At 42.0% G+C, this 24,098-nt stretch overlaps 1 protein-coding gene across 1 annotated transcript in view; it reads left to right on the forward strand.

Moving 5' to 3' along the window:
• The first annotated feature begins 1,914 nt into the window (after nucleotides 1–1,914).
• Nucleotides 1,915–24,098, forward strand: part of APC2 (APC regulator of WNT signaling pathway 2) — a 50,281-nt gene continuing 28,097 nt past the window's right edge. The window contains exons 1-6 of the mRNA XM_070745571.1: nucleotides 1,915–2,070; nucleotides 9,824–9,914; nucleotides 12,407–12,596; nucleotides 13,422–13,530; nucleotides 13,729–13,842; nucleotides 19,460–19,537. Of these exons, the coding sequence (XP_070601672.1) occupies nucleotides 1,915–2,070; nucleotides 9,824–9,914; nucleotides 12,407–12,596; nucleotides 13,422–13,530; nucleotides 13,729–13,842; nucleotides 19,460–19,537 (738 nt within the window). The remainder of the gene's footprint in view (nucleotides 2,071–9,823; nucleotides 9,915–12,406; nucleotides 12,597–13,421; nucleotides 13,531–13,728; nucleotides 13,843–19,459; nucleotides 19,538–24,098) is intronic.

Consider the following 24,098-nt stretch of genomic DNA (forward strand, 5'->3'; position numbering starts at 1 on the left):
CAGTCCTGGAGAAAAACTCAATTCCCTCTTCTTTGAGGAAGTCCTTCAAGTATTGGAGAATGGCCATCATTTCTCCCTGAGTCTTCTCTTCATTAGGCTAAACCAGTGTTTCCCAACCTTGGCAATTTAGATTAGATTATTATTTGAGTTGGAAGGGACCTTGCAGGTCATCTAGTTCAACCCCCCTCTCAAGCAGGAGTCCCTACACCATTTTGGACAAATGGCAGTCACGTGTTGGAGCTCTCACAACCTCCACAGGCAACTTCTGTTCCACTGATTGATTGTTCTCACAGTCAGAAAGTTCCTCCTTATTTCCACGTTGAATCTCTCTTTGGTCAGCTTCCATCCATTATTTCTTGTCCGGCCTTCTGCTTCTTTGGAAAATAGCTTGACCCCCTCCTCTCTGTGGCAGCCCCTCAAGTATTGGAAGACTGTTATCATGTCTCCCGTGGTCCTTCTCTTTGTTAGACTAGCCATGGACAGTTCCTGCAATCACTCTTCGTATGTTTAATTTCCAGTCTATCTGTCTATTTATTTGTCTTCTGTCCATCCATCCATCCGTTCATCCATCCACCCGATTGATTTATAAGCACCTGTCTCCAGATGGACTTTATCATCCTGGTTGTTCTCTTCTTCACTATCTTTAGAGTTTCAATTTGTATTTGTATTTGTATTTATTAGATTTGTATGCCGCCCCTCTCCGAAGACTCGGGGCGGCTAACAACAATATAAAAAGACAATGTAAACAAATCTAATATTAAAACAATCTAAAAAACCCCAATTTAAAGAACCACTCATACATACAAGCATAGCATGTATAAATTCTATAAGCCTAGGGGGAAGGGAAATTTCAATTCCCCCATGCCTGACGACAGAGGTGGGTTTTAAGGAGCTTGCAAAAGGCAAGGAGGGTGGGGGCAACGCTGATATCTGGGGGGAGCTGGTTCCAGTGGGCCGGGGCCGCCACAGAGAAGGCTCTTCTCCTGGGTCCCACCAAACGACATTGCTTAGTCGACGGGACCCGGAGAAGGCCAACTCTGTGGGACCTAAGCGGTCGCTGGGATTCGTGCGGCAGAAGGCGGTCCCGGAGATATTCTGGTCCGAATGTCTTTTTTGTAGCGTGGTGACGAAAATTAGATACAGTATTCTAGGTGTGGTCTAGGTAAGGCTTTATAGAGTGGTATTTAGTATCTCCCTAAATCTATATTGTATCCCCTGTTAATGCAATTTAGTATTACACTGGCTTTTTGGCTGCCGCTGCGCTGGTTCATATTTAGTTGTTTGTCCACCAAAACTCCAAGATCCCTCATGCAGTCACTGCTATTGCATTTGCAGGCTGGGGAATTCTGGGAGTTGGTCCAGATATCTTCAAGACTTTGAGATTCTAGAAAGAGTGCAGAGAAGAGCAACCAAGAGTATTAGAGGCTAAAACATGAAGAACAGTTGCAGGAACTGGACATGGCTAGTTTAATGAAAAGAAGGACCAGGGGAGACATGATAGCAGTGTTCCAATATCTCGGGGGTTGCCACAAAGAAGAGGGAGTCAACTTATTCTCCAAAGCACCTGAGGGTAGAACAAGAAGCAATGGGTGGAAGGAGAGAAGCAACTTACAACTAATGAGAAATTTCCTGACAATTAGAACAATTAACCAATGGAACTGCTTGCCTCCAGAAGTTGTGAATGCTCCAAAACTGGAAGTTTTTAAGAAGACGTTGGATAACCATCTGTCTGAAGTAGTGTAGGGTTTCTTGCCTAAGTAGGGGGTTGGGCTAGAAGACCTCCAAAGTCCCTTCCAACTCTGTTGTTAGATATATAAGTTGCCAAGGTTGGGAAACATTGGGCTAAGCATCCCTAGTTCTCGTAGCTCATAGTTCATGGTATGATGCCTCCTATCTTCTCCCCTTCTCCAGGCAATGGAAGAGCTGAAGATGTCTGGATCCATCGCGTCCTACGACCAACTGGTGAAGCAGGTGGAAGCCCTGAAGAAAGAGAACACACACCTTCGTCAGGAGTTGGAAGATAACTCCAACCACCTCTCCAAGCTAGAAAATGAAACTTCTGATATGAAGGTGGGAAATCCGTCTTTTTTCCGACACCGATCTGGGTTTTCTTTTCTGGTTGGGAAAATGTTGCTTTTGTAGGTTACAAGGAGTCCTCAACTTACGACCCCAGTTGAGTTCCAAAATCTATATTGCTTAAGTCAAACATTTGTTAAATGGGTTTTACTCCGTGTAATGTTTTGAGTGTCTCTCTCTCTCTATATATATAATGACAAAAGATGTGAATAGAAAAATACTGCAATCATTGCATAAGCGCACTAGATTGCCTTCCGACCCCTGTCCTATTGTCTCTCCTCTATCCCATATATCTTCTCTTGTATCCCTATATCTTTCTTCTATTCTCTCATTGATTATTTCATCCTATACTCTCTCTTCTATTCTTTCTCTAATTCTCTTTCCTTGAAGGCGTCCTCTATTACCTTCGTTGTGCATTATTGTGTATTGGACAAACTAACAAAATAAAATAAAATAAAATAAAATAAAATAAAATAAAATAAAATAAAATAAAATAAAATAAAATAAAATAAAATAAAATAAAATAAAATAAAATAAAATAAAATAAAATAAAATAAAATAAAATAAAATAAAATAAAATAAAATAAAATAAAATAAAATAAAATAAAATAAAATAAAATAAAATAAAATAAAATAAAATAAAATAAAATAAAATAAAATAAAATAAAATAAAATAAAATAAAATAATAAAAAATAAATAATAAATAAAGGAAAGTAAAGTAAAGTAAAGTAAAATAAAATAAAATAAAATAAAATAAAATAAAATAAAATAAAATAAAATAAAATAAAATAATAAAATAAAATAAAATAAGAACACCCTAAGCTCATCCAGATTTGTTGAGTAATACAGAAATGTTCTTTCTGCAGGAGAGAGAAAAGGAAAAAAAAAGAAAACGGTGAAATCCATTTAGTTCCCTTCATTATTCATCTGTAAAAGCTTTATAAAAGCTTAATTTCCATTTATCGATTGATAATGACAGCCTCTCTATTACAGTTTGATTGCAAGAGTCTTTATGAGGAACAATCTAAATTGGCTTCCTCCCCACCCAGCTGCTATTCCTAATTCTACTGTATTTTCTTGGTAAAACTAGCACTACGCAGACTATACCTGTTAAATATGCGCTGAGGTAAATGTAAATAGTTGAAATGGTTGGTGCATTCTGATTGGCTAAGAGTTTGATAGTAGGCTTTTAGCAGGAAAAATAAAGTATAAAAGGAGTGGACTGGCACTGTTTATTCCAGTCGCGTTCTTACTTCAAGTCACTTACAAAAAGAGCTTTCCTGTCCTTTAAAATAAAAGAGCTTAAAAGAACCGACTGTCTCAGTATTTTTCAATATCTATACTGCATATTCATATAATTTATGTATATAATGTATATACAGGTAAGTCTTCTATTTATGACTGTAATGGAGCCTGCCCATTAGTTGTGATGATCACAAAGCACAGGTCACTATGTGACTGGATTATTTTTATGACCCCTTTTTTTCAGCAGTCTTTAAGTAAACGTGGTAAATTTTAAGGTGAATGCCATGGTCATAAAACAAACACCACAGTTGTTAAAGAAACCCGTTGTTTGCTATGGCCCCAATTTATTTATTTGTATCCCATTTCATCATTTTTACAAATAATTCAAGGTGCTTAATATATCCAACACACCCACCTTTTCCTATTTTCCTCACAATAAGCACCCTGTGAGGTGGGTTGGGCTGAGAGAGAGCACCCAGCTGACCTTCGTGACTAAGACGGGACTAAAACTCACAGTCTCCTGGTGATTGGGCCAAAGTCACCTGCTAGTTTTCATGACTAAGGCGGGACTAGAATTCCTAGTCTCCTGGTGATTGGGCCAAAGTCGCCTAGCTGGCTTTCATGACTAAGGCGGGACTAGAATTCCTAGTCTCCTGGTGATTGGGCCAAAATCACCCAGCTGGCTTTCGTGACTAAGGCGGGGCTAGAATTCTCAGTCTCCTGGTGATTGGGCCAAAGACATCCAGCTGGCTTTCGTGACTAAGGCGGGACTAGAATTCCTAGTCTCCTGGTGATTGGGCCAAAGTCACATGCTGGCTTTCGTGACTAAGGCGGGACTAGAATTCCTAGTCTCCTGGTGATTGGGCCAAAGTCACTTGCTGGCTTTCGTGACTAAGGCGGGACTAGAATTCCTAGTCTCCTGGTGATTGGGCCAAAGTCACTTGCTGGCTTTCGTGACTAAGGCGGGACTAGAATTCCCAGTCTCCTGGTGATTGGGCCAAAGTCGCCCAGCTGGCTTTCATGACTAAGGCGGGACTAGAATTCCCAGTCTCCTGGTGATTGGGCCAAAGTCACCCCAGCTGGCTTTCATGATTAAGGCGGGACTAGAATTCCCAGTCTCCTGGTGAGTGGGCCAAAGTCGCCCAGCTGGCTTTCATGACTAAGGCAGGACTAGAATTCCCAGTCTCCTGGTGATTGGGCCAAAGTCACCCAGCTGGCTTTCATGACTAAGGCGGGACTAGAATTCCCAGTCTCCTGGTGATTGGACCAAAGTCACCCAGCTGGCTTTCGTGACTAAGGCGGGACTAGAATGACTAATCTCCTGGTGATTGGGCCAAAGTCATTTGCTGGCTTTCGTGACTTAGGTGGGACTAGAACTCACAGTCTCCTGGAGATTGGGCCAAAGACACCCCAGCTGGCTTTTGTGACTTAGCTGGGACTAGAACTCACAGTCTCCTGGTGATTGGCTCAAAATCACCCAGCTGGCTTCCATGACTAAGGCAGAATTAGAACATGACCACATTTTGATAACCGCCCCTTATGTCCAGTTTTCGGCAAAAACATGTCCATAGCATATAAACATATATCCATCCTAAGATAAAATACAGAAAATAGTATAAGGGCAGACTAGATAGACCATGAGGTCTTTTTCTGCCATCAGACTTCTATGTTTCTATGTTTCTATATTGAAAACTGGACATAAGGGCCGGGTATCATAAAATAGCAATGGCATTTAGATTTATATACCGCTTCATAGTGCTTTTTACAGCTCCCTCTAAGCGGTTTTACAGAATCAGCCTGGATAGCTTCAAGGTAGGATTAGACAGATTCATGGATGCCAAGTGTATCGGTGGTTATTGAAATGGATGTTCATGTGCCACCTCTATGTTGGTTGAGGCAGGCAGGGTTCCCTTGAGTCCCATTTGTTGGGGGTCAAGGGAAAGGGAGGGTCTTGCCATCTCTTTCTGCTCAAGATCCCCATGGACAATTGGTGGGCCACTGTGGGACACAGAACGCTGGACTCAATGGGCTTTGGCCTGATTCAGCATGGCTCTTCTTATGCTCTTATGTTCTTAACTTACTACCCCCACTGTGTCCCACCTGCATGGGGGCAGCAGCCCATTTCTGGTTCTAACTTCCCTCACTACCAGTTTGCTTCCTCCCATGCTGTCTGGGGGCACCTTGTGGGCGTGGGCGCCCTTCGCGTGTGTGCGCACACAATACCCTAAAATTCTGGGGCAGAAAGATGAAAACAAGATGGCGACTACATGCAGCGTGCAGGAAACTCCACCTCTGCACATGCTCAGAAGAAAATAAAAATATTTTTTCTAAATAAATATAGATCAATAAAATTTAAAACAAAGATGGCAGCACCCACAGACCGGCACTGAACGAATTGGTTCCCTGTCGTCATCGTGACATCACTAGCGGGTCACTACCAGTTTGGGCGAACTGGTCCGAACTGGGAGCAACCCAGTTCTGATCTTGACTCATTTGATCCCCCTTGCAGACAGAAAAAAAAGGACACAAATAAACCTGATTTATTTAGATTTTTAAAAAATGTTCAGAGATTTATTTATTTATTAATCAGATTTGTATGCCGCCCCTCTCCGCAGACTCGGGGCGGCTCACAGCAATAATAATACAATGTAAACAAATCTAATATTTAAGTTAATTTAAAACCCCAATTTAGAAACCAATCATACATACTAACATACCATGCATAAATTTTATAAGCCTAGGGGGAGGGAAGTCTCAATTCCCCCATGCCTGATGACAGAGGTGGGTTTTAAGGAGCTTATGAAAGGCAAGGAGGGTGGGGGCAACTCTGATATCTGGGGGGAGTTGGTTCCAAAGGGTCAGGGCCGCCACAGAGAAGGCTCTTCCCCTGGGTCCCGCCAAACGACATTGTTTAGTTGATGGGACCCGGAGAAGGCCCACTCTGTGGGACCTAACTGGTCGCTGGGATTCATGCGGCAGAAGGCGGTCCCGGAGATATTCTGGTCCGGTGCCATGAAGGACTTTATAGGTCATAACCAACACTTTGAATTGTGACCGGAAACTGATCGGCAACCAATGCAGACTGCGGAGTGTTGGTGTGACATGGGCGTATTTAGGAAAGCCCATGATTGCTCTCGCAGCTGCATTCTGCACGATCAGAAGTTTCCAAACACTCTTCAAAGGTAGCCCCATGTAGAGAGCATTACAGTAGTCGAGCCTCCAGGTGATGAGGGCATGAGTGACTGTGAGCAGTGACTCCCGGTCCAAATAGGGCCGCAACTGGTGCACCAGGCGAACCTGGGCAAACGCCCCCCTCGCCACAGCTGAAAGATGTTTCTCTTATGTGAGCTGTGGGTCGAGTTGCGGACCCTCTCTGATGATGATTATAACAATAATAGCAGGATGATGTTTTGCAAATTATCTAATCTTGAGGGAAGCATCTTCAATTTTCTGCCCGCAGGAATTCTTGCAATAAAAATAGACGTGTTAAGAATATTGCTCTACTTCGGTGAAATGTCTGGGGGTTGGATTGTTTTGCGAATTTATTGATATAATTATTAAAATTTATTGGCCACAGATTCCTGCTGATCATTTATTGTGAGAAAGAGAATGGATTAGCCGAAGTTGCAAATATGCTCAAAATTCAATCTACATGAGGCACAGTGGTGCAGTGGTTAGAGTGCAGTACTGCCGGCTATTTCTGCAGACTGCCGGTTGCCTGCATTTTGGCAGTTCGAATCTCACCAGGCACACGGTTAACTCAGCCTTCCATCCTTTTGAGGTGGGTAAAATGAGGGCGATAGGCTAACTCTGCAAACTGCTTAGAGAGGGCTGTGAAGCGGTATATAAGTCTAAGTGCTATTGCTATACATGAAAAAATATATATACTGCTCAAAAAAATAAAGGGAACACTCAAATAACACATCCTAGATTTATTTTATTTTATTTTATTTTATTTTATTTTATTTTATTTTATTTTATTTTATTTTATTTTATTTTATTTTATTTTATTTTATTTTATTTCATTTCATTTCATTTCATTTCATTTCATTTCATTTCATTTCATTTCATTTCATTTCATTTTATTTTATTTTATTTTATTTTATTTTATTTTTATTTATTATTAGAGTAGGTCATCGAGTCCAACCCCCTGCCTGAGCAGGAAATCCTACAGCACTCCAGCCAAATGGCAGTCCAATCTCCTCTTGAAAATGTCCAAAGTTGGGGAGTCCACAACCTCTGCTGGCAGGCCGTTCCACAGGTTGATCGCTCTCACTGTCAGGAAATTCTTTCTTATCTCCAGGTTGAATCTTTCCTTGGTCAGTTTCCAACCGTTGTTCCTCGTCCGGCCCTCTGGTGCCCTGGAAAACAGTGTGTCCCCCTCCTCTCCGTGGCAACCCCTCAAGTACCTGTATACAGCTATCATGTCCCCCCTAGCCCTTCTTTTTACTAGACTATCCATGCCCAGTTCCAGCAGCCTTTCCTCGTATGACCTGGTCCCTAGTCCCTTTATCATTTTAGTTGCTCTTTTCTGCACCCTCTCTATGTCTCTTTTGAAGTGTGATGACCAGAACTGGATGCAATACTCCAGGTGCGGTCTGACCAGGGCCTTATAGAGTGGTATTATTACCTCTCTGGTCTTGGAGTGTATCCCCCTGTTCATGCAGCTTAGGATTGTGTTGGCTTTTTTAGCCGCTGCTGCACATTGCTGGCCCATGTTTAGCTGGTTATCCACTAAGACTCCAAGATCCCTATTCATTCATTCATTCATTCATTCATTCATTCATTCATTCATTCATTCATTCATTCATTCATTCATTCATTCATCTCCTATGCCAGGGCAGCTAATCTGATCTGAACGAATGAAATATTCTCATTGAATATTTTGTTCTGTACAAAGTTGAATGTGCTGACAACAAAATGAAATTGATTATCGATCAGTGTTGCTCCCTAAGTAGGCAGTTTGATTTCACAGAAGTTTGATTTACTTGGAGTTATATTGTGTTGTTTAAGTCTTCCTTTTATTTCTTTGAACAATGCACCAGTGTTTCTCCACCTCAGCAATTTTAAGATGGGTGGATTTCAACTCCCAAAATTCCCTAGTCAGCCATCCTACTGGGGAATTCTGGGAGTGGAAGTCCACCCATCTTAAAGTTGCTGACGTGGAGAAATACTGTATTAGACCTTCAGATGTGACCGTTGGCCACATTGAGTCTGTCATCTGCACCTCTATAATAGTCTGGTTTGGTGCTGCAACCCAACAGGACCGACACAGACTTCAGAGGATAATCAGAACTGCAGAAAAAACAATTGCTGCCAACCTGCCTTCCATTGAGGACCTGTATACTGCACGAGTCAAAAAGAGGGCGGGGAAAATATCGACTGACCCCTCACATCCTGGACACAAATTGTTTCAACTACTACCCTCAAAACGTCGCTACAGAGCACTGCACACCAAGACAACTAGACACAAGAACAGTTTTTTTCCGAACGCCATCACTCTACTAAACAAATAATTCCCTCAACACTGTCAGACTTTCTACTAATTCTGCACTTCTATTCTACTAGTTTTTCTCATCATTCCTATCACCCATTTCCTCCCATGTTGACTGTATGACTGTAACTTGTTGTTTATATCCTAAGATTTTTATTAATATTGCTTCTTCATTGCTTATTTGACCCCTATGACAATCATTAAGTGTCGTATCACATGATTCTTGACAAATGTATATTTTATTTTATGTACGCTGAGAGCATATGCACCAAGACAAATTCCTTGTGTGTCCAATCATACTTGGTCAATAAAATTCTATTCTATTCTATTCTAATTAATATTGTAGTCCACATCAAATCAGAATTTTAACCCTGGACACTGAATTTTGCAACAAGGAAGCTGTTACTGTACTTCTATTTAAGGGATAAGAAATATACTGCTCAAAAAAATAAAGGGAACACTTAAACAACACAATATAACTCCAAGTAAATCAAACTTCTGTGAAATCAAACTGTCCACTTAGGAAGCCACACTGATTGACAATCAATCAATTTCACACGCTGTTGTGCACATTCAACTTTGTACAGAACAAAGCATTCAATGAGAATATTTCATTCATTCAGACCAGGATGTGTTCTTTGAGTGTTCCCTTTATTTTTTGGAGCAGTGTATTTCCAAATATACTTCTATAGTATGTCAGAACGAAAATGCAATTTGTTAGGGATGAGTAACAAGTAGATAATAAGACCTTACTGCATCATGTCTTGATTTAAAAAAAATCCATTTAGAAGTTTAAACAATGAATTAAAACAGCTGCTAAGAGGCTCCATTCGCAGTCACGCCGAGTAGAGGATAATAAGAGATTTTGCCCACATTTAGGGATTATCTCGTCACCGGAATGAAAGCTGTCCAGAGAATGGGGACAAAAAGCTCTCCGAGGTTTATTCAGATCGCTTTCTTGTTCTCACTTTCCTGTATTTTATTTTTAACTCTTCCTTCTGCTTCAGGTGGTTTTGAAGCATCTGCAGGGCAAACTGGAACAGGAAGCTAAGGTGATGGTGTCTTCAGGACAAATGGAGGTTTTGGACCAGCTAAAAGGTGAGCGAGAAGTTTATATGCTGAAGACTAACTTCAAGTCAAGATGTTAAAAGGAATCCTCAATCTGAGCATTGTATGGGCAGTTCTGTGTTGCCAAAAACTTCAGGAGAGAAGGATTTAGGGGTAATGATTTCCAACAGTCTCAAAATGGGTGAACAGTGCAGTCAGGCAGCAGGGAAAGCCAGTAGAATGTTTGGCTGCATAGCTAGAGGTATAACAAGCAGGAAGAGGGAGATTGTGATCCCGCTGTATAGAGCGCTGGTTGGAATACTGTGTTCAGTTCTGGAGACCTCACCTACAAAAAGATATTGACGAAATTGAACGGGTCCAAAGACGGGCTACAAGAATGGTGGAAGGTCTCAAGCATAAAACCTATCAGGAAAGACTTCATGAACTCCATCTGTATAGTCTGGAGGACAGAAGGAAAAGGGGGGGACAGGATCGATTAGGTCCCACAGAGTTGGCCTTCTCTGGGTCCCATCGACTAAACAATGTCGTTTGGCGGGTCCCAGGGGAAGAGCCTTCTCTGTGGCGGCTCCGAATCTCTGGAACCAGCTCCCCCCAGAGATTAGAATTGCCCCCACCCTCCTTGCCTTTCGTAAACTCCTTAAAACCCACCTCTGCCGTCAGGCATGGGGGAACTGAGACATCTCCCCCGGGCCTATACAATTTATGTATGGTATGTTTGTGTGTATGTCTGCTTTAATAATGGGGCTTTAATGTTTTTAAATTATTAGATTTGTCATGAATTGTTTTATTGTTGTTGTGAGCCGCCCCGAGTCTACGGAGAGGGGCGGCATACAAATCTAATAAATAACAACAACAACAACAACAACAACAATAATAATAATAATAAAGATTGATGGCAGAAAATGTCCTCCTGGTCCATCTAGTCTGCCCTTATACTATTCCCTGTGTTTTATCTTAGGATGGATATAGGTTTATCCCAGGCATGTTTAAATTCAGTTACTGTGGATTTACCAACCACGTCTGCTGGGAGTTTGTTCCAAGCATCTACGACTCTTTCAGTCAAATAATATTTTCTCATGTTGCTTTTGATCTTTCATGCGTGCATGGGAATGTATCGGGGGCACGGAGATGCGCGTGCGTCTCAATTTGCGCTACTGGAACCCTGATCCCAGCTGTACCGGCTGCAACCCATTACTGGCCCATTGGCCCATTTTTCACTATCCCCAGGGTTGGGGGAGCAAAAACGGCTCAATAGACGGCCGAAAATCAGCTGGCCAGTGCCTGCATGCACACTGGAGCTGACTTAGGACAATGCCTCATGTGCCCTCAGATATAGTTCCATGTGCCACCTGTGGCCCGTGCACTAGTGGTAGGTTCCTACAAGTGCAGCCCAATGCGGCACTTCAGAGGTGGGCTGCCAATTGCGCATCTCTGGCACAATGGCTTTGGACCGTCTTTGCTGATCTGTGTGTGCCGCCATCTTTTTTTAATAATTGTCTGTGATTTTTGGCTCTCTGAGCATGCACAGAAGGAAAATAGTCCAATTTTACACAGAAGCAAAATTGCGCTGGGGACGCGCGCGCAAGTGTAGAGATCACATGCACAATGAGGCAATGCAATGCAGCACACCGGTAGGTAAAGTTAAAGCTACCTGCCCCTGCCACGTGCCATTGGTTTGCCATCACTGTCCTAGACCAAGCTAAATCCTACGCAGCTTCTGCTCAGGCAATCTCACACTACTCACAAGAGCCTACAAAACTCTTGCCAGACCCATCCTAGACTACTGCTCATCTGTCTGGAACCCATACCACATCTCAGACATCAACACCCTTGAAAATGTCCAAAGATATTTCACCAGAAGAGCCCTTCACTCCCCCACTCGAAACAGAATATCCTACGAAAATAGACTAACAATCCTGGGCCTAGAAAGCCTAGAACTACGGCGCCTAAAACACGATTTGAGTATTGCCCACAAGATCATATGCTGCAACGTCCTACCGGTCAATGACTACTTCAGCTTCAACCGCAATAACACAAGAGCACGCAACAGATTCAAACTTAATACGAACCGCTCCAAACTTGACTGTAAAAAATATGATTTCAACCATCGAGTTATCGAAGCGTGGAACTCATTACCGGACTCAATAGTGTCAACTCCTAACCCCCAACACTTCTCCCTTAGATTTTCCACGATTGACCTCTCCAGGTTCCTAAGAGGCCAGTAAGGGGCGTACATAAGTGCACTGGTGTGCCTTTCGTCCCCTGTCCAATTGTCTTTCCTTTCTCTCACTTATCATCTATATTTTCTTTCTTTCATATATCCTCTCCTCTAAGTTCACTTTTACCCTTATATATATTACCACATGTCTATTTAAGACATATGGACTTCAACTCCCAGAATTCCTCTGTCACCATGCTGTCTGGGGAATTCTGGGAGTTGAAGTCAACATGTCTTCAAATTGCCAAGTTTGGAGATCTCTGTCTTAAACTATCCTCCTGGTGTCCTTTCCATGTTCCTTTAGCCCTGCAAATGGACATCACCAGCTTGTACAACCTGAAGTTCCATCCTCCAGCCCTGCTCCCTGAGCCCGTCTGCCAGGACCACAGCCCGGAGCAGAGTCTGTCCCATTCGGCCCCTCTTCAAAGGAAGGACAGCATGGGAGACCTGGGTCGAGCCACCATCCGTCTCTTGGAGGAGCTGGACAGGGAGAGGTGAAGTGGTTGGGAGTCTTCTTCCTCTTCTTCTTCTTCTTCTTCTTCTTCTTCTTCTTCTTCTTCTTCTTCTTCTTCTTCTTCTTCTTCTTCTCCTTCTCCTTCTCCTTCTCCTTCTCCTTCTCCTTCCTCCTCCCTCTTTTCTTTTCTCTTCTTCTTCTTCTTCCTCCTCCTCCTGAAGAATTGAAGTGGAGCTAATCTTCCATGTGACATCTTGCTAGACTCCAACCGGATGCTGATGTGTGTAGGAAAATAACTTCCAATTTCTTTTCAGTTTTCTTGGTTTTTTTTCCTACAGCAGAATTCATATTTGTTTCTGTCTGAAATGATAGATTCCTTTCTCCACTTTTCTTCCTTCCCATCTTCTCGTCTTGCCTTTTAATGTACAATATGGTATCTTCCTTTCCCCCTTCTCTTCTTTCCCTTCCCTCCTGCTTTCCTTTCCTTCTTTCTTTTCTTTTCCTTTCTTTCCCCTTCCCTTCTTCTTTCCTTTCCTTTCCTTCCATTTCATTTCCTCCTTCTTCCCTTCCCTTTCCTTCCCACAAAAATCTATATTAATCTTTCATTCTTTTTCTTCCCCTCTTAACCATGGTAACTTCCTTCCTCCTCCCTCCCTCCCATTTTATTTCTATCTGTCCTTCCTTCTTTTTATTTTACCTCTCCTTTTCTTCCTTCCTTTATATTTCTTTTCTCCTTCCTTCCTTCCTTCCTTTTTTCTTTCCTTCCTTCCTCCCTTCCTTCCTCCCTTCCTTCCTTCCTTTTTTCCTTCCTTCCTTCCTTCCTTCCTTCCTTCCTTCCTTCTCTAATTGCCATCTCTCCTTCTAGATGTTTTTTGCTGAGTGAGATTGAAAAAGAGGAAAAAGAGAAACTCTGGTATTACACTCAACTGCAAAGCCTCTCCAAGCGGCTGGACGAACTGCCCCACGTGGAGACGGTGAGTTTCCAGGCTGGTGGGTGGCAGGACAGACAAAAGGACCAAGACAGAGAGATTCCTCCAAGGGGATCCCAGCTCCATCTTCCACATTCCCTTGTCTCAGCTTCGTGCCCTTAAATTTTGGGGAGGAGGCAAGACCAGGGAGGGAGGGATAAGCAAAGAGCCCGTCTGCTTCTTACTCGTTCCTGCCTCCTCCAGTTTTCAATGCAGATGGACCTGATCCGTCAACAGCTGGAATTTGAAGCCCAGCACATCCGGACACTCATGGAGGAGCGTTTTGGGACAACAGATGAAATGGTACAAAGAGCCCAGGTGAGGAGGAGGGGGAGGAGGAAGGGGAGGAAGAAAAACACTCTAGAACAGTGGTTCGCAACCTTGGGGTCGGGACCCCTTTGGGGGTCAAATGACCATTTCACAGGGGTCACCTAAGATCTTGGGAAAAGACAAATTTCCAACGGTGTTAGCAACTAAAGCGTCTATTCTGGCATCTCGGAACATTGGTTGCCGATCAGTTTCCGGTCACAATTCAAAGTGTTGGTTATGACCTATAAAGCCCTTCATGGCACCGGGCCAGATTATCTCCGGGACCGCCTTATGCCGCACGAATCCCAGTGACCGATTAGGTCCCACAGAGTGGGCCTTCTCCGGGTCCCGTCAACTAAACAATGCCGTTTGGCGGGACCCAGGGGAAGAGCCTTCTCTGTGGTGGCCCCGACCCTCTAGAACCAGCTCCCCCCGGAGATTAGAACTGGCCCCACCCTCCTCGCCTTTCGTAAACTCCTCTAAAACCCACCTTTGCCATCAGACATGGGAGAATTGAAACATCTCCCCCGGGCCTATAAAGTTTATGTATGGTATGTTTGTGTGTATGTTTGCTTTTAATAATGGGGTTTTTAGTGTTTCTCTTAAATTATTAGATTTGTTATGTATTGTTTATTATTGCTGTGAGCCGCCCCGAGTCTACGGAGAGGGGGGGCATACAAATCTAATAAATAAATAAATGAATGAATGAATGAATGAATGAATGAATGAATGAATGAATAAATAAACAAACAAACAAACAAACAAACAAACAAACAAACAAACACATATTTTTACAATCCAACCAATCAGGCGTTTACAGGAGGGTGTCCCTCTGACCTCTTGCCAATCAGCTTAAAGATCTGTTGGAAGAATTGACGCTAGACTTATGGTTGGGGGTCACCACAAGATGAGGAACTATATTAAGGGGTCGCGGCATTAGAAAGGTTGAGAACCACTGCTCTAGAAAAAGTGCAGAGAAGAGCAACAAAGATTTAGGCAAGAAAAATAAAATGCACAGGTACAGTATATGTGGTACCTTGATCAACTGTAGTAACTGTGAGAGGGATCTTGGAGTCCTAGTGGACAATCATTTAAATAGGAGCCAGCCGTGTGCAGTGGCTGCCAAAAAAGCCAACACAGTTCTAGGCTGCATTAACAGAGGGAGAGAATCAAGATCACGCGAAATGTTAATACCACTTTACAAGGCCTTGGTAAGGCCACACTTGGAATACAGTGTCCAGTTTTGGTCACCACGATGCAAAAAGGATGTTGAGACTCTAGAAAGAGTGCAGAGGAGAGCTACAAAGAGGATTTATTTATTATTTATTTATTTATTAGATTTGTATGCCGTGCCTCTCCGGAGACTTGGAGAGGCTCACAACAGGAATATAAAATACAAATCCAATGATTAAAAACAAAACAGTTAAAAACCCTTGATTAAAAACACTCATACAGCCCAAACAAACCATACATAAAACGAAGCGGCCGAGGTTATTTGTTTGTTTGTTTGTTTGTTTGTTTGTTTGTTTGTTTCTTTCTTTATCTATCTATCTATCTATCTATCTATCTATCTATCTATCTATCTATCTATCTATCTATCTATCTATCTATCTATCTATCTATCTATAGAGTTGAAAGGGACCATTAGGTCATCGAGTCCAACCCCCTGCCTGAGCAGGAAACCCTACAGCACCCCAGCCAAATGGAAGTCCAATCTCCTCTTGAAGGTGTCCAGAGTCGGGGAGTTCACCACCTCCCCTGGCAGGCAGTTCCATTGGTTGATCGCTCTGACCGTCAGGAAGTTCTTCCTTATTTCCAGGTTGAATCTCTCCTTGGTCAGCTTCCAACCATTGTTCCTCGTCCGGCCCTCTGGTGCCCTGGGGAATAAAGAGACCCCCTCCTCACTGTGGCAACCCCTCAAGTATCTGTAAACTGCTATCATGTCCCCTCTAGACCTTCTTTTTTCTAGGCTGTCCATGCCCAGTTCTCTCAATCTCTCTTCGTAAGTCTTGGTTTCCAGTCCCCTAATCATTTTGGTTGCTCTTTTTTGCACTTTCTCCAGAGTTTCGATGTCTTTTTTGTAGTGAGGTGACCAAAATTGGATGCAGTACTCCAGGTGGGGTCTGACCAGGGCATAGTAAAGTGGTATTAGTACTTCCCTGGTCTTGGAGCGTATTCCTCTGTTGATGCAGCTTAGGATTGAGTTGGCTTTTTTGGCTGCTGCTGCACATTGCTGACTCATGTTTACCGGTAGTTGATTGTCCACCAAGACTCCAAGATCTCTTTCGCAGTCACTACTGCTGAGTGGAGTATCTCCCAGGCTGTATCTATGTCTAGGGTTCTTTTTGCCAAGGTGGAGGACTCTGCATTTGTCGGTGTTGAACCTCATTTTGTTGGTATGGGCCCACTGTGATAGTCTGTCTAGGTCTTCTTGTACTCTGAGCCTGTCCTCAAGGGTGTTGGCTACCCCCGCCAGCTTGGTGTCATCTGCAAATTTTATTAGTTCCCCTTTTATTCCCTCGTCCAGGACGTTCATGAAGATGTTAAAGAGTACAGGACCCAGGACAGAACCCTGTGGTACTCCACTGTCTACTTTTTTCCATGTGGATTTGGTGCCGTTGATGACAACTCGTTGGGTGCGGTTGGTCAGCCAACTGTTTATCCATCTACATATGTAGTAGTCTACTCCATTTTTTTCTAGTTTGTGGATTAGGAGATTGTGGTCGACTTTATCGAAAGCCTTACTGAAGTCCAAGTATATGAGGTCTACTGAGTTGCGTTGGTCAACTGACTTGGTTATGGTGTTGAAAAATGATATGAGATTGGTTTGGCATGATTTGTTTCTGATGAATCCGTGCTGGCTATTGGATATGATGTTGTTTGTTTCTAGGAAGTGGGTAAGTTGTTTTTTGATTATTTTCTCCAGTATTTTTCCAGGTATAGAGGTCAGACTGATTGGTTTGTAGTTACCTGGGTTGGTCTTTTTGCCTTTTTTGTGGATGGGGACTACGTCAGCTCGCTTCCAGTCTTCCGGTAGGTCTCCAGTGATCCAGGATATTTGGTAGATGAGGAGGAGTGGTTCCGCTATGGTGTCTGCCAATTCTTTTAGGACTTTGGGGTGAAGTCCGTCTGGCCCTGGTGATTTGTATTCATTGAGTTCCCTCAGGTAGTCCCTCACTGTGCTTTTGTCTATGTTGAGTTCGGTTCTGGGGCAGTTTGTTGCAGTTAAATTGCAGATTGGTTGGAGGGAGGTTCCCTTTTGTGTGAAGACTGATGCAAAGTAGGCGTTGAGTAGCTGTGCTTGGTCATTGCTGTCTGTGATTTCTCTACCCTCTTCGTTTTTTAGTGTGACGATTGTTTCTTTGATTTTCTTCTTATTGTTGATGTGTTGGAAGAATCTTTTTTTGTTGTCTTTGACTTCCGCTGCAAGGTGTTGTTCATATTGTGCCTTTGCTGTTTTTATTTTTTGTTTGCAGGAACTGGCTGTTTGCTGATATTCCGCTTTGGTTATGAGTCCTTCTTTCCATTGTTTGTACTTAGCTTTTTTTCCTTTTATGTCATCTGCGAGGGCTTTGTTTAGCCATGCAGGTTTAGTTTTGGTTTTCCTGTTTTTCCTTTTCATGGGGATTGCATTGTTTTGGGCGTCTATGATGCTGTTTTTTAGGATCACCCAGGCTTCCTGAGTGGTTTTTCCTTCTAAGAGTTCGTTCCAGGGGCATTGTTCAAGGTTTGCTCTGAGCTTGTTAAAGTCCGCTTTTCTGAAGTCTGGGACTGTAGTGGTGTTGGGTATAGTAGCTAGTGATTGCACTATGTTGAATTTGAGGATGACGTGGTCGCTCTCTCCCAGTTTCCCTTCTTCTTCTGTTCCCTCTATTGTTTCTTCCCTGTTTGTTAGTATTAGGTCTAATATAGCATTCCCTCTGGTTCCTGTTTCAACTTTTTGGGTTAGAAAGTTGTCAGCTAGACTGGAAAGAAATTTGGCAGACTTTCCGCTTGGTGCTGAGTTAGTTTTCCAGTTGATGTCTGGGTAGTTGAAGTCCCCCATTATTGTCGTGCTGTGTTTGTTGCATATGTCTGTTAGTTGGCATGTGAAGAGGTCGTCCATTGTGTCTGTTTGATTGGGTGGTCTGTAGTATACTCCAATTGTGGTGTTGCTCTTTTTTTCTTTTATGTTGACCCATATGATTTCTAGGGGGTTATCATCTTTGGTTGGATGTAGTTCTGTGGCAGTGTAGTGGTCTTTGATGTATAGTGCAACACCTCCTCCTTTCTTGTTTGACCTGTTCTTCTTGAAGAAGTTGTAACCCATTATCTGTGTGTTCCAGGCGTGCGTTTCGTCCCACCAGGTTTCTGTGATTCCAATTAGATCGTATTGGCCCTCGTGTATTAATAATTCCAGTTCATCCTGTTTGTTTCCCAAGCTTTGTGCGTTTGTGTACAGGCATTTTAGATGTTTGTGTTTGTTTGCAGGTAGAATTTTTTTATTCTCAGGTTTGTTTGTAGGCTTGTCCCGTTCCCCTTCCTTGTTTTGTTCAGTGTTTTGTCGTATAGTTTGGTCACCCTCCCCTCTCAGAGCTAGTTTAAAGCCCTCCTGATGAGTTGGGCTAGTCGGTTGCCTAGGAGGTTCTTCCCCGCTCTAGTGAGGTGTAGCCCGTCGCTTGCTAGAAGCCCTTCTTGGAGATAGTGCAGGCCATGGTCGAGGAAGCCAAAGTTCTTATGGCGACACCATCCTTTAAGCCAGTGATTTATCTGCGGGATTTTGCGTTCTCTGGCGGGGTGTCGTCCTCTAGTGGGGAGGATGGAAGAAAAAACAACCTGAGCACCTGTTTTTCTGATTGTGTTGCCCAGGTGGTCATAGTCTTTCATAATTTGGTTCATGTCTTTCCCTGTGTCATTGATTCCCGCATGAATCACCAATAGTGGGTAGTAGTCCGTGGGTTTGAGTATTTTGGTGAGGTTTTCAGTTATGTCAGAGATTTTAGCTCCAGGGAGGCAGCACACCTCTCTAGATTGGTTGTCTGGTCTGCAGATGGGAGGCTCAGTTCCCCTGAGGATTGAGTCTCCAATTACCAGTACTCTCCTTTTCTTTTTGGCTGGCTTGGGGTGAGGGAGGTTAGCTTCTGTTGTTGAGGCTTTTGGTGGAGTTGTGTTGTGCTTGGTTCTTGGTGGTTCTTTGTCAGATGTTTGCAGGTTTTCTTGTTCCGAGAGTACTGAATATTTGTTGCTTGTAGGCAGTGGGGTTGGGAGGAGGAGGGTTGGAGTTGGTGGAGGCTTGTTTAGGTGAATCGATTTCCCCATGCCTGGAGACAAAGGTGGGTTTTTAGAAGTTTACGAAAGGCAAGGAGGTTGGGGGCAGTCCTAATCTCCAGGGAGAGTTCATTCCAGAGGGTCGGGGCCACCACAGAGAAGGCTCTTCCCCTGGGTCCTGCCAGACGGCATTGTTTTGTCGACGGGACCAGGAGAAGGCCAACTCTGTGGGATCTAATCGGCCACTGGGATTAAGGAACTAGAGACTAAAACATATGAAGAACAGTTACAGGAGCTGGGCATGGCTAGTTTAATGAAAAGAAGGACCAGGGGAGACATGACTTCTAATGCTACAGTTTTTAATTTTAAAATTTTGCAGATCCGGGCGTCTCGTCTGGAAGAGATCGACAAAGAGCTGATGGAAGCTCAGGATAAAGTGCAGCCCTCAGAACAGCCGGTAAGAAGCCAGCAAGATGCTTAGAGTCCCAGGGGTGGGCAAAGTTGGCCCTTCTAGGACATGTGGACTTCAACCCCCAGAATTCCTGAGGTAGCATGATTGGCTCAGGAATGCTGGGAGTTGAAGTCCACAAGTCATAGAAGAGCCAACTTTGCCTACCCCTGTAGTTAACACCAGTGGTGGGTTGCACCCGGTATGGGCCACACTGTAGTGTGGTAGCAGAAGTGCCGCTCCAAATCCTCGGAGAGGGGCAGCATACAAATCTAATAAATAATAATAATAATAATAATAATAATAATAATAATAATAATAATCAAAAGCAACATGAGAAAATATTATTTTACTGAAAGAGTAGTAGATCCTTGGAACAAACTTCCAGCAGACGTGGTTGATAAATCCACAGTAACTGAATTTAAACATGCCTGGGATAAACATAGATCCATCCTAAGATAAAATACAGAAAATAGTATAAGGGCAGATTAGATGGACCATAAGGTCTTTTTCTGCTGTCAGACTTCTATGTTTCTATAATAATAATAATAATAATATTAATAATATTAATAATAATAATAATTATTATTATTATTATTATTATTGAGCAGAATTGAGGAGAAGCGGCTAGAGAAATTAGTGAAATACGAAGATCTAAAAATCGAGCAGCAATGACTCTGGCATAAGCCAGTGAAAGTGGTCCCAGTGGTACTTGGCACGCTGGGCGCAGTGCCAAAGGATCTCAGCGGACATTTGAAAACCATTGGAATTGACCAAATCTCCATCTGTCAATTGCAAAAGGCCGCTTTACTGGGATCGGCAAACATAATTCGCCGCTACATCACATAGTCTTAGGTGCTTGGGAAGCGCCCGACTGGTGATGAAATACGAAATCCAGCATAGTGATCTCGTTTGCTGTGTTGTACTGACATAATAATAATAATAATAATAATAATAATAATAATAATAATAATAATAATAGTAATAGTAATAGTAATAGTAATAGTAATAGTAATAGTAATAGTAATAGTAATAGTAATAGTAATAGTAGTAGTAGTAGTAGTAGTAGTAGTTGTTATTAATTATAATAACAATTATTATTATTATTATTATTATTATTATTATTATTATTATTATTATTATTATTATTATTAAATGCACATGAATCTCCACATCCCCGACCCGTGCACGCACTGAAGAAAGAAATTGCCAAAAATCACCGAGCCCTAGAGTCCACCCATCTGAAAGCTGCCAAAAGGTTGAGTAATACAATTCTAAACAGGGGAGTCTGCATGAAAGAATCAGAAAAGCCAAGATGGAGCCGCCATTGTACGATGCAAGCTTTTTCCTTTTCATATGGCTGAAAAAGGATTAGAATAGAAACATAGAAGACTGACGGCAGAAAAAGACCTCCTGGTCCATCTAGTCTGCCCTTATACTATTTCCTGTATTTTATCTTAGGATGGATCTATGTTTATCCCAGGCATGTTTAAAAATTCAGTTTGTTCCAAGCATCTACTACTCTTTCAGTAAAATAATATTTTATCACATTGCTTCTGAAAAAAAATTATGGTCTATATAATGGTTTATATTTTATACATACATATCTATCTATATATATTTGAACATTACATATACTGTATATATAAATATCTTTGGACATTTTCAAGGGTGTTAATGTCTGAGATGCGATATGGGTTCCAAACAGATGAGCTGTATTCGAGGATGGGTCTGGCGAAAGTTTTGTAAGCTCTGGTAAGTAGTGTGAGATTGCCAGAGCAGAAGCTACGTAGGATTAGATTAACAACTCTTGAGGCCTTCTTGGATATATTGTTGCAGTGGGCTTTGGCACTTAGATCTTTAGTTATTAGTCTACCAAGGTCTTTAACCGAGTGGGGATTATCTGTGATAATTTGATTATTCCAGGAAAAGGAAAAAAAGAAGAAGAAAGAATTATATAATTATTGCATAATTATGCTAGCCTGTCTCATCAGCCTGAAATAAAATGGGCAGAAGGAGGAAAATGTAATGGCTTATTTTTAGAACATTAGCTCGTGTTGCTTTTCTTCCTTTAAAGTACTTACTGAATTCCGGATGAAATTCCAGGAAATCATTAAACACAAACAGTAGTCCCCCCAAAAAAACCCTCTTTTTTATTTCAACGGCTGTGAATTCTGTTCATTCCCGGCCATATTAAGAATAGAATAAAATAGAATAGAATAGAATAGAATAGAATAGAATAGAATAGAATAGAATAGAATGTGAAGCGGTATTTATTTATTTATTGGATTTGTATGCCGCCCCTCTCCGCAGACTCGGGGCGGCATACAAATGGTATATAAGTCTAAGTGCTAAATGCTATTGCCACCATCATATGTGACCTTCCCAGCTGGCTTGTGACCGAGCAAAATCGATGGGGCAAGCCAGATTTGCTTAATGACCAAGTGATTCACTTAACAACTGACATAATTTGCTTAATTGGGGCGAAAAACCAATTCACTTAACAATTTAACACTTGCCTCGCTTAGCAATGGAAATTATGGGTTTAGTTCTCGTAAGTCGAGAATGACTGTACTGTACTTTACAAAGAGTGTCCCCAATAGGTTGGGTCAGGCAGGGAGGGGAGGATGAAGAAGAGACTCGAAAGGAAATGATGAATTAAGGGGGGAAACCAGGCTGGGAGGGCTGTGTCGGGGTGTTGCCTTGCATGAGAATGGGGTCAAATAATGAGAGGGCAATTCCAGATTTGTTCCCTCCCTCTTTTCTTTGGCCCGGAGCTGGAGGCAACAGAGTAGTGTGGGCTTTGTGTGCGTTGCCTATACAGTGACAAAGAGGCAGTTGCCATGGAGATGAAAAATAGGCCAGTCGAAGGATGGAGAGCAGTTGGTGGCCATGCCAGGGTTGGGCAGCTGGGATCTGAGACTGCTGGGGTGGGAGAGCCGAACAGCTAGGGAACGATCTGGCTCCCATCCAAAATTGGCCTGCGTCTGCTGTGAGATTTGTATGGAAAAGGGGATTGTGTGTATGTGTTTGGGGGGGAGGATAGTTGAATTGGAATGGGATGGAACCCCCTGCAAATAATAGCAAATAAAGAAAAGAATAATAATAATAATAGCAAATACTAATAATAGCAAATACTAATAGCAAATAATAATAATAGCAAGTACTAATAATAGCAAATACTAATAATAGCAAATAATAATAATAACAAATAATAATAATAGCAAATAATAATAATAGCAAATACTAATAATAGCAAATAATAATAATAGCAAATAATAATAATAGCAAATAATAATAATAGCAAATAATAATAGCAAATAATAATAATAGCAAATAATAATAATAATAGCAAATAATAATAATAGCAAATAATAGCAATAGCAAATGCTAATAATAGCAAATACTAATAATAGCAAATACTAATAATAGCAAATAATAATACAGTGGTTCCTCTACCTAAGAACGCCTCTACTTATGAACTTTTCTAGATCAGAACCGGGTGTTCAAGATTTTTTTTGCCTCTTCTTAAGATCCATTTTCCACTTACAAACCCAAGCCTACGAAACTGTAACCGGAAAAGGCAGGGAGAAGCCTCCGTGGGGCCTCTCTAGGAATCTCCTGGGAAGAAACAGGGCCGGAAAAGGAGTAGAGAAGTCTCTGTGGGGCCTCTCTAGGAATCTCCTGGGAAGAAACAGGGCCAGAAAAGGAGTAGAGAAGTCTCTGTGGGACCTCTCTAGGAATCTCCTGGGAAGAAACAGGGCCAGAAAAGGAGTAGAGAAGTCTCCGTGGGGCCTCTCTAGGAATCTCCCGGGAAGAAACAGGGCCCTCACCCTCCCTGTGGTTTCCCCAATCGAACACATTATTTACTTTTACATTGATTCCTATGGGAAAAATTGCTTCTTCTTACAAACTTTTTTATTTAAGAACCTGGTCACAGAACAAATTAAGTTCGTAAGTAGAGGTACCACTGTAAATAATAATAAAGACAATAATAAAAGCAAATAATAATTAAAAGGGTCAGAAAAAAGATCTGCCTGCAAATAGAAGCAGAACGAGTCTGGCAAAGGAAAGGAAAGTTAATACTGATAGTAACAGGCCCCTTGGGTGCAATTCTATAACATCTGGGGCACCACTTGAACACCATTGTCGCCGCTGATAAATTCACCGCCAGTAAATTGCAAAAGGCAGCTTTGTTTGGAACAGCTGACATTTTGCAATAATACCTTTAACACCATATAAAATATCAACATCTGCCTATTTTTTATTTTTATTTTTATTTATTCTTTGTCCAATATACAATACATATGAAAGAGAATAGACATTAAGCAATATATATAACGATAGAAAGTAAAAAGAAGAGAAGTAGATGGGAGGGAGAGAATATATATAAGAGATAAGGAGAGAATATATATGATATATATAGAAACATAGAAGTCTGACGGCAGAAAAAGACCTCATGGTACATCTAGTCTGCCCTTATACTATTTCCTGTATTTTATCTTAGGATGGATATATGTTTATCCCAGGCATGTTTACATTCAATTACTGTGGATTTATCTACAACGTC

Source organism: Erythrolamprus reginae, chromosome 1 (assembly GCF_031021105.1).
Source record: "Erythrolamprus reginae isolate rEryReg1 chromosome 1, rEryReg1.hap1, whole genome shotgun sequence".
NCBI lineage: Eukaryota > Metazoa > Chordata > Lepidosauria > Squamata > Dipsadidae > Erythrolamprus > Erythrolamprus reginae.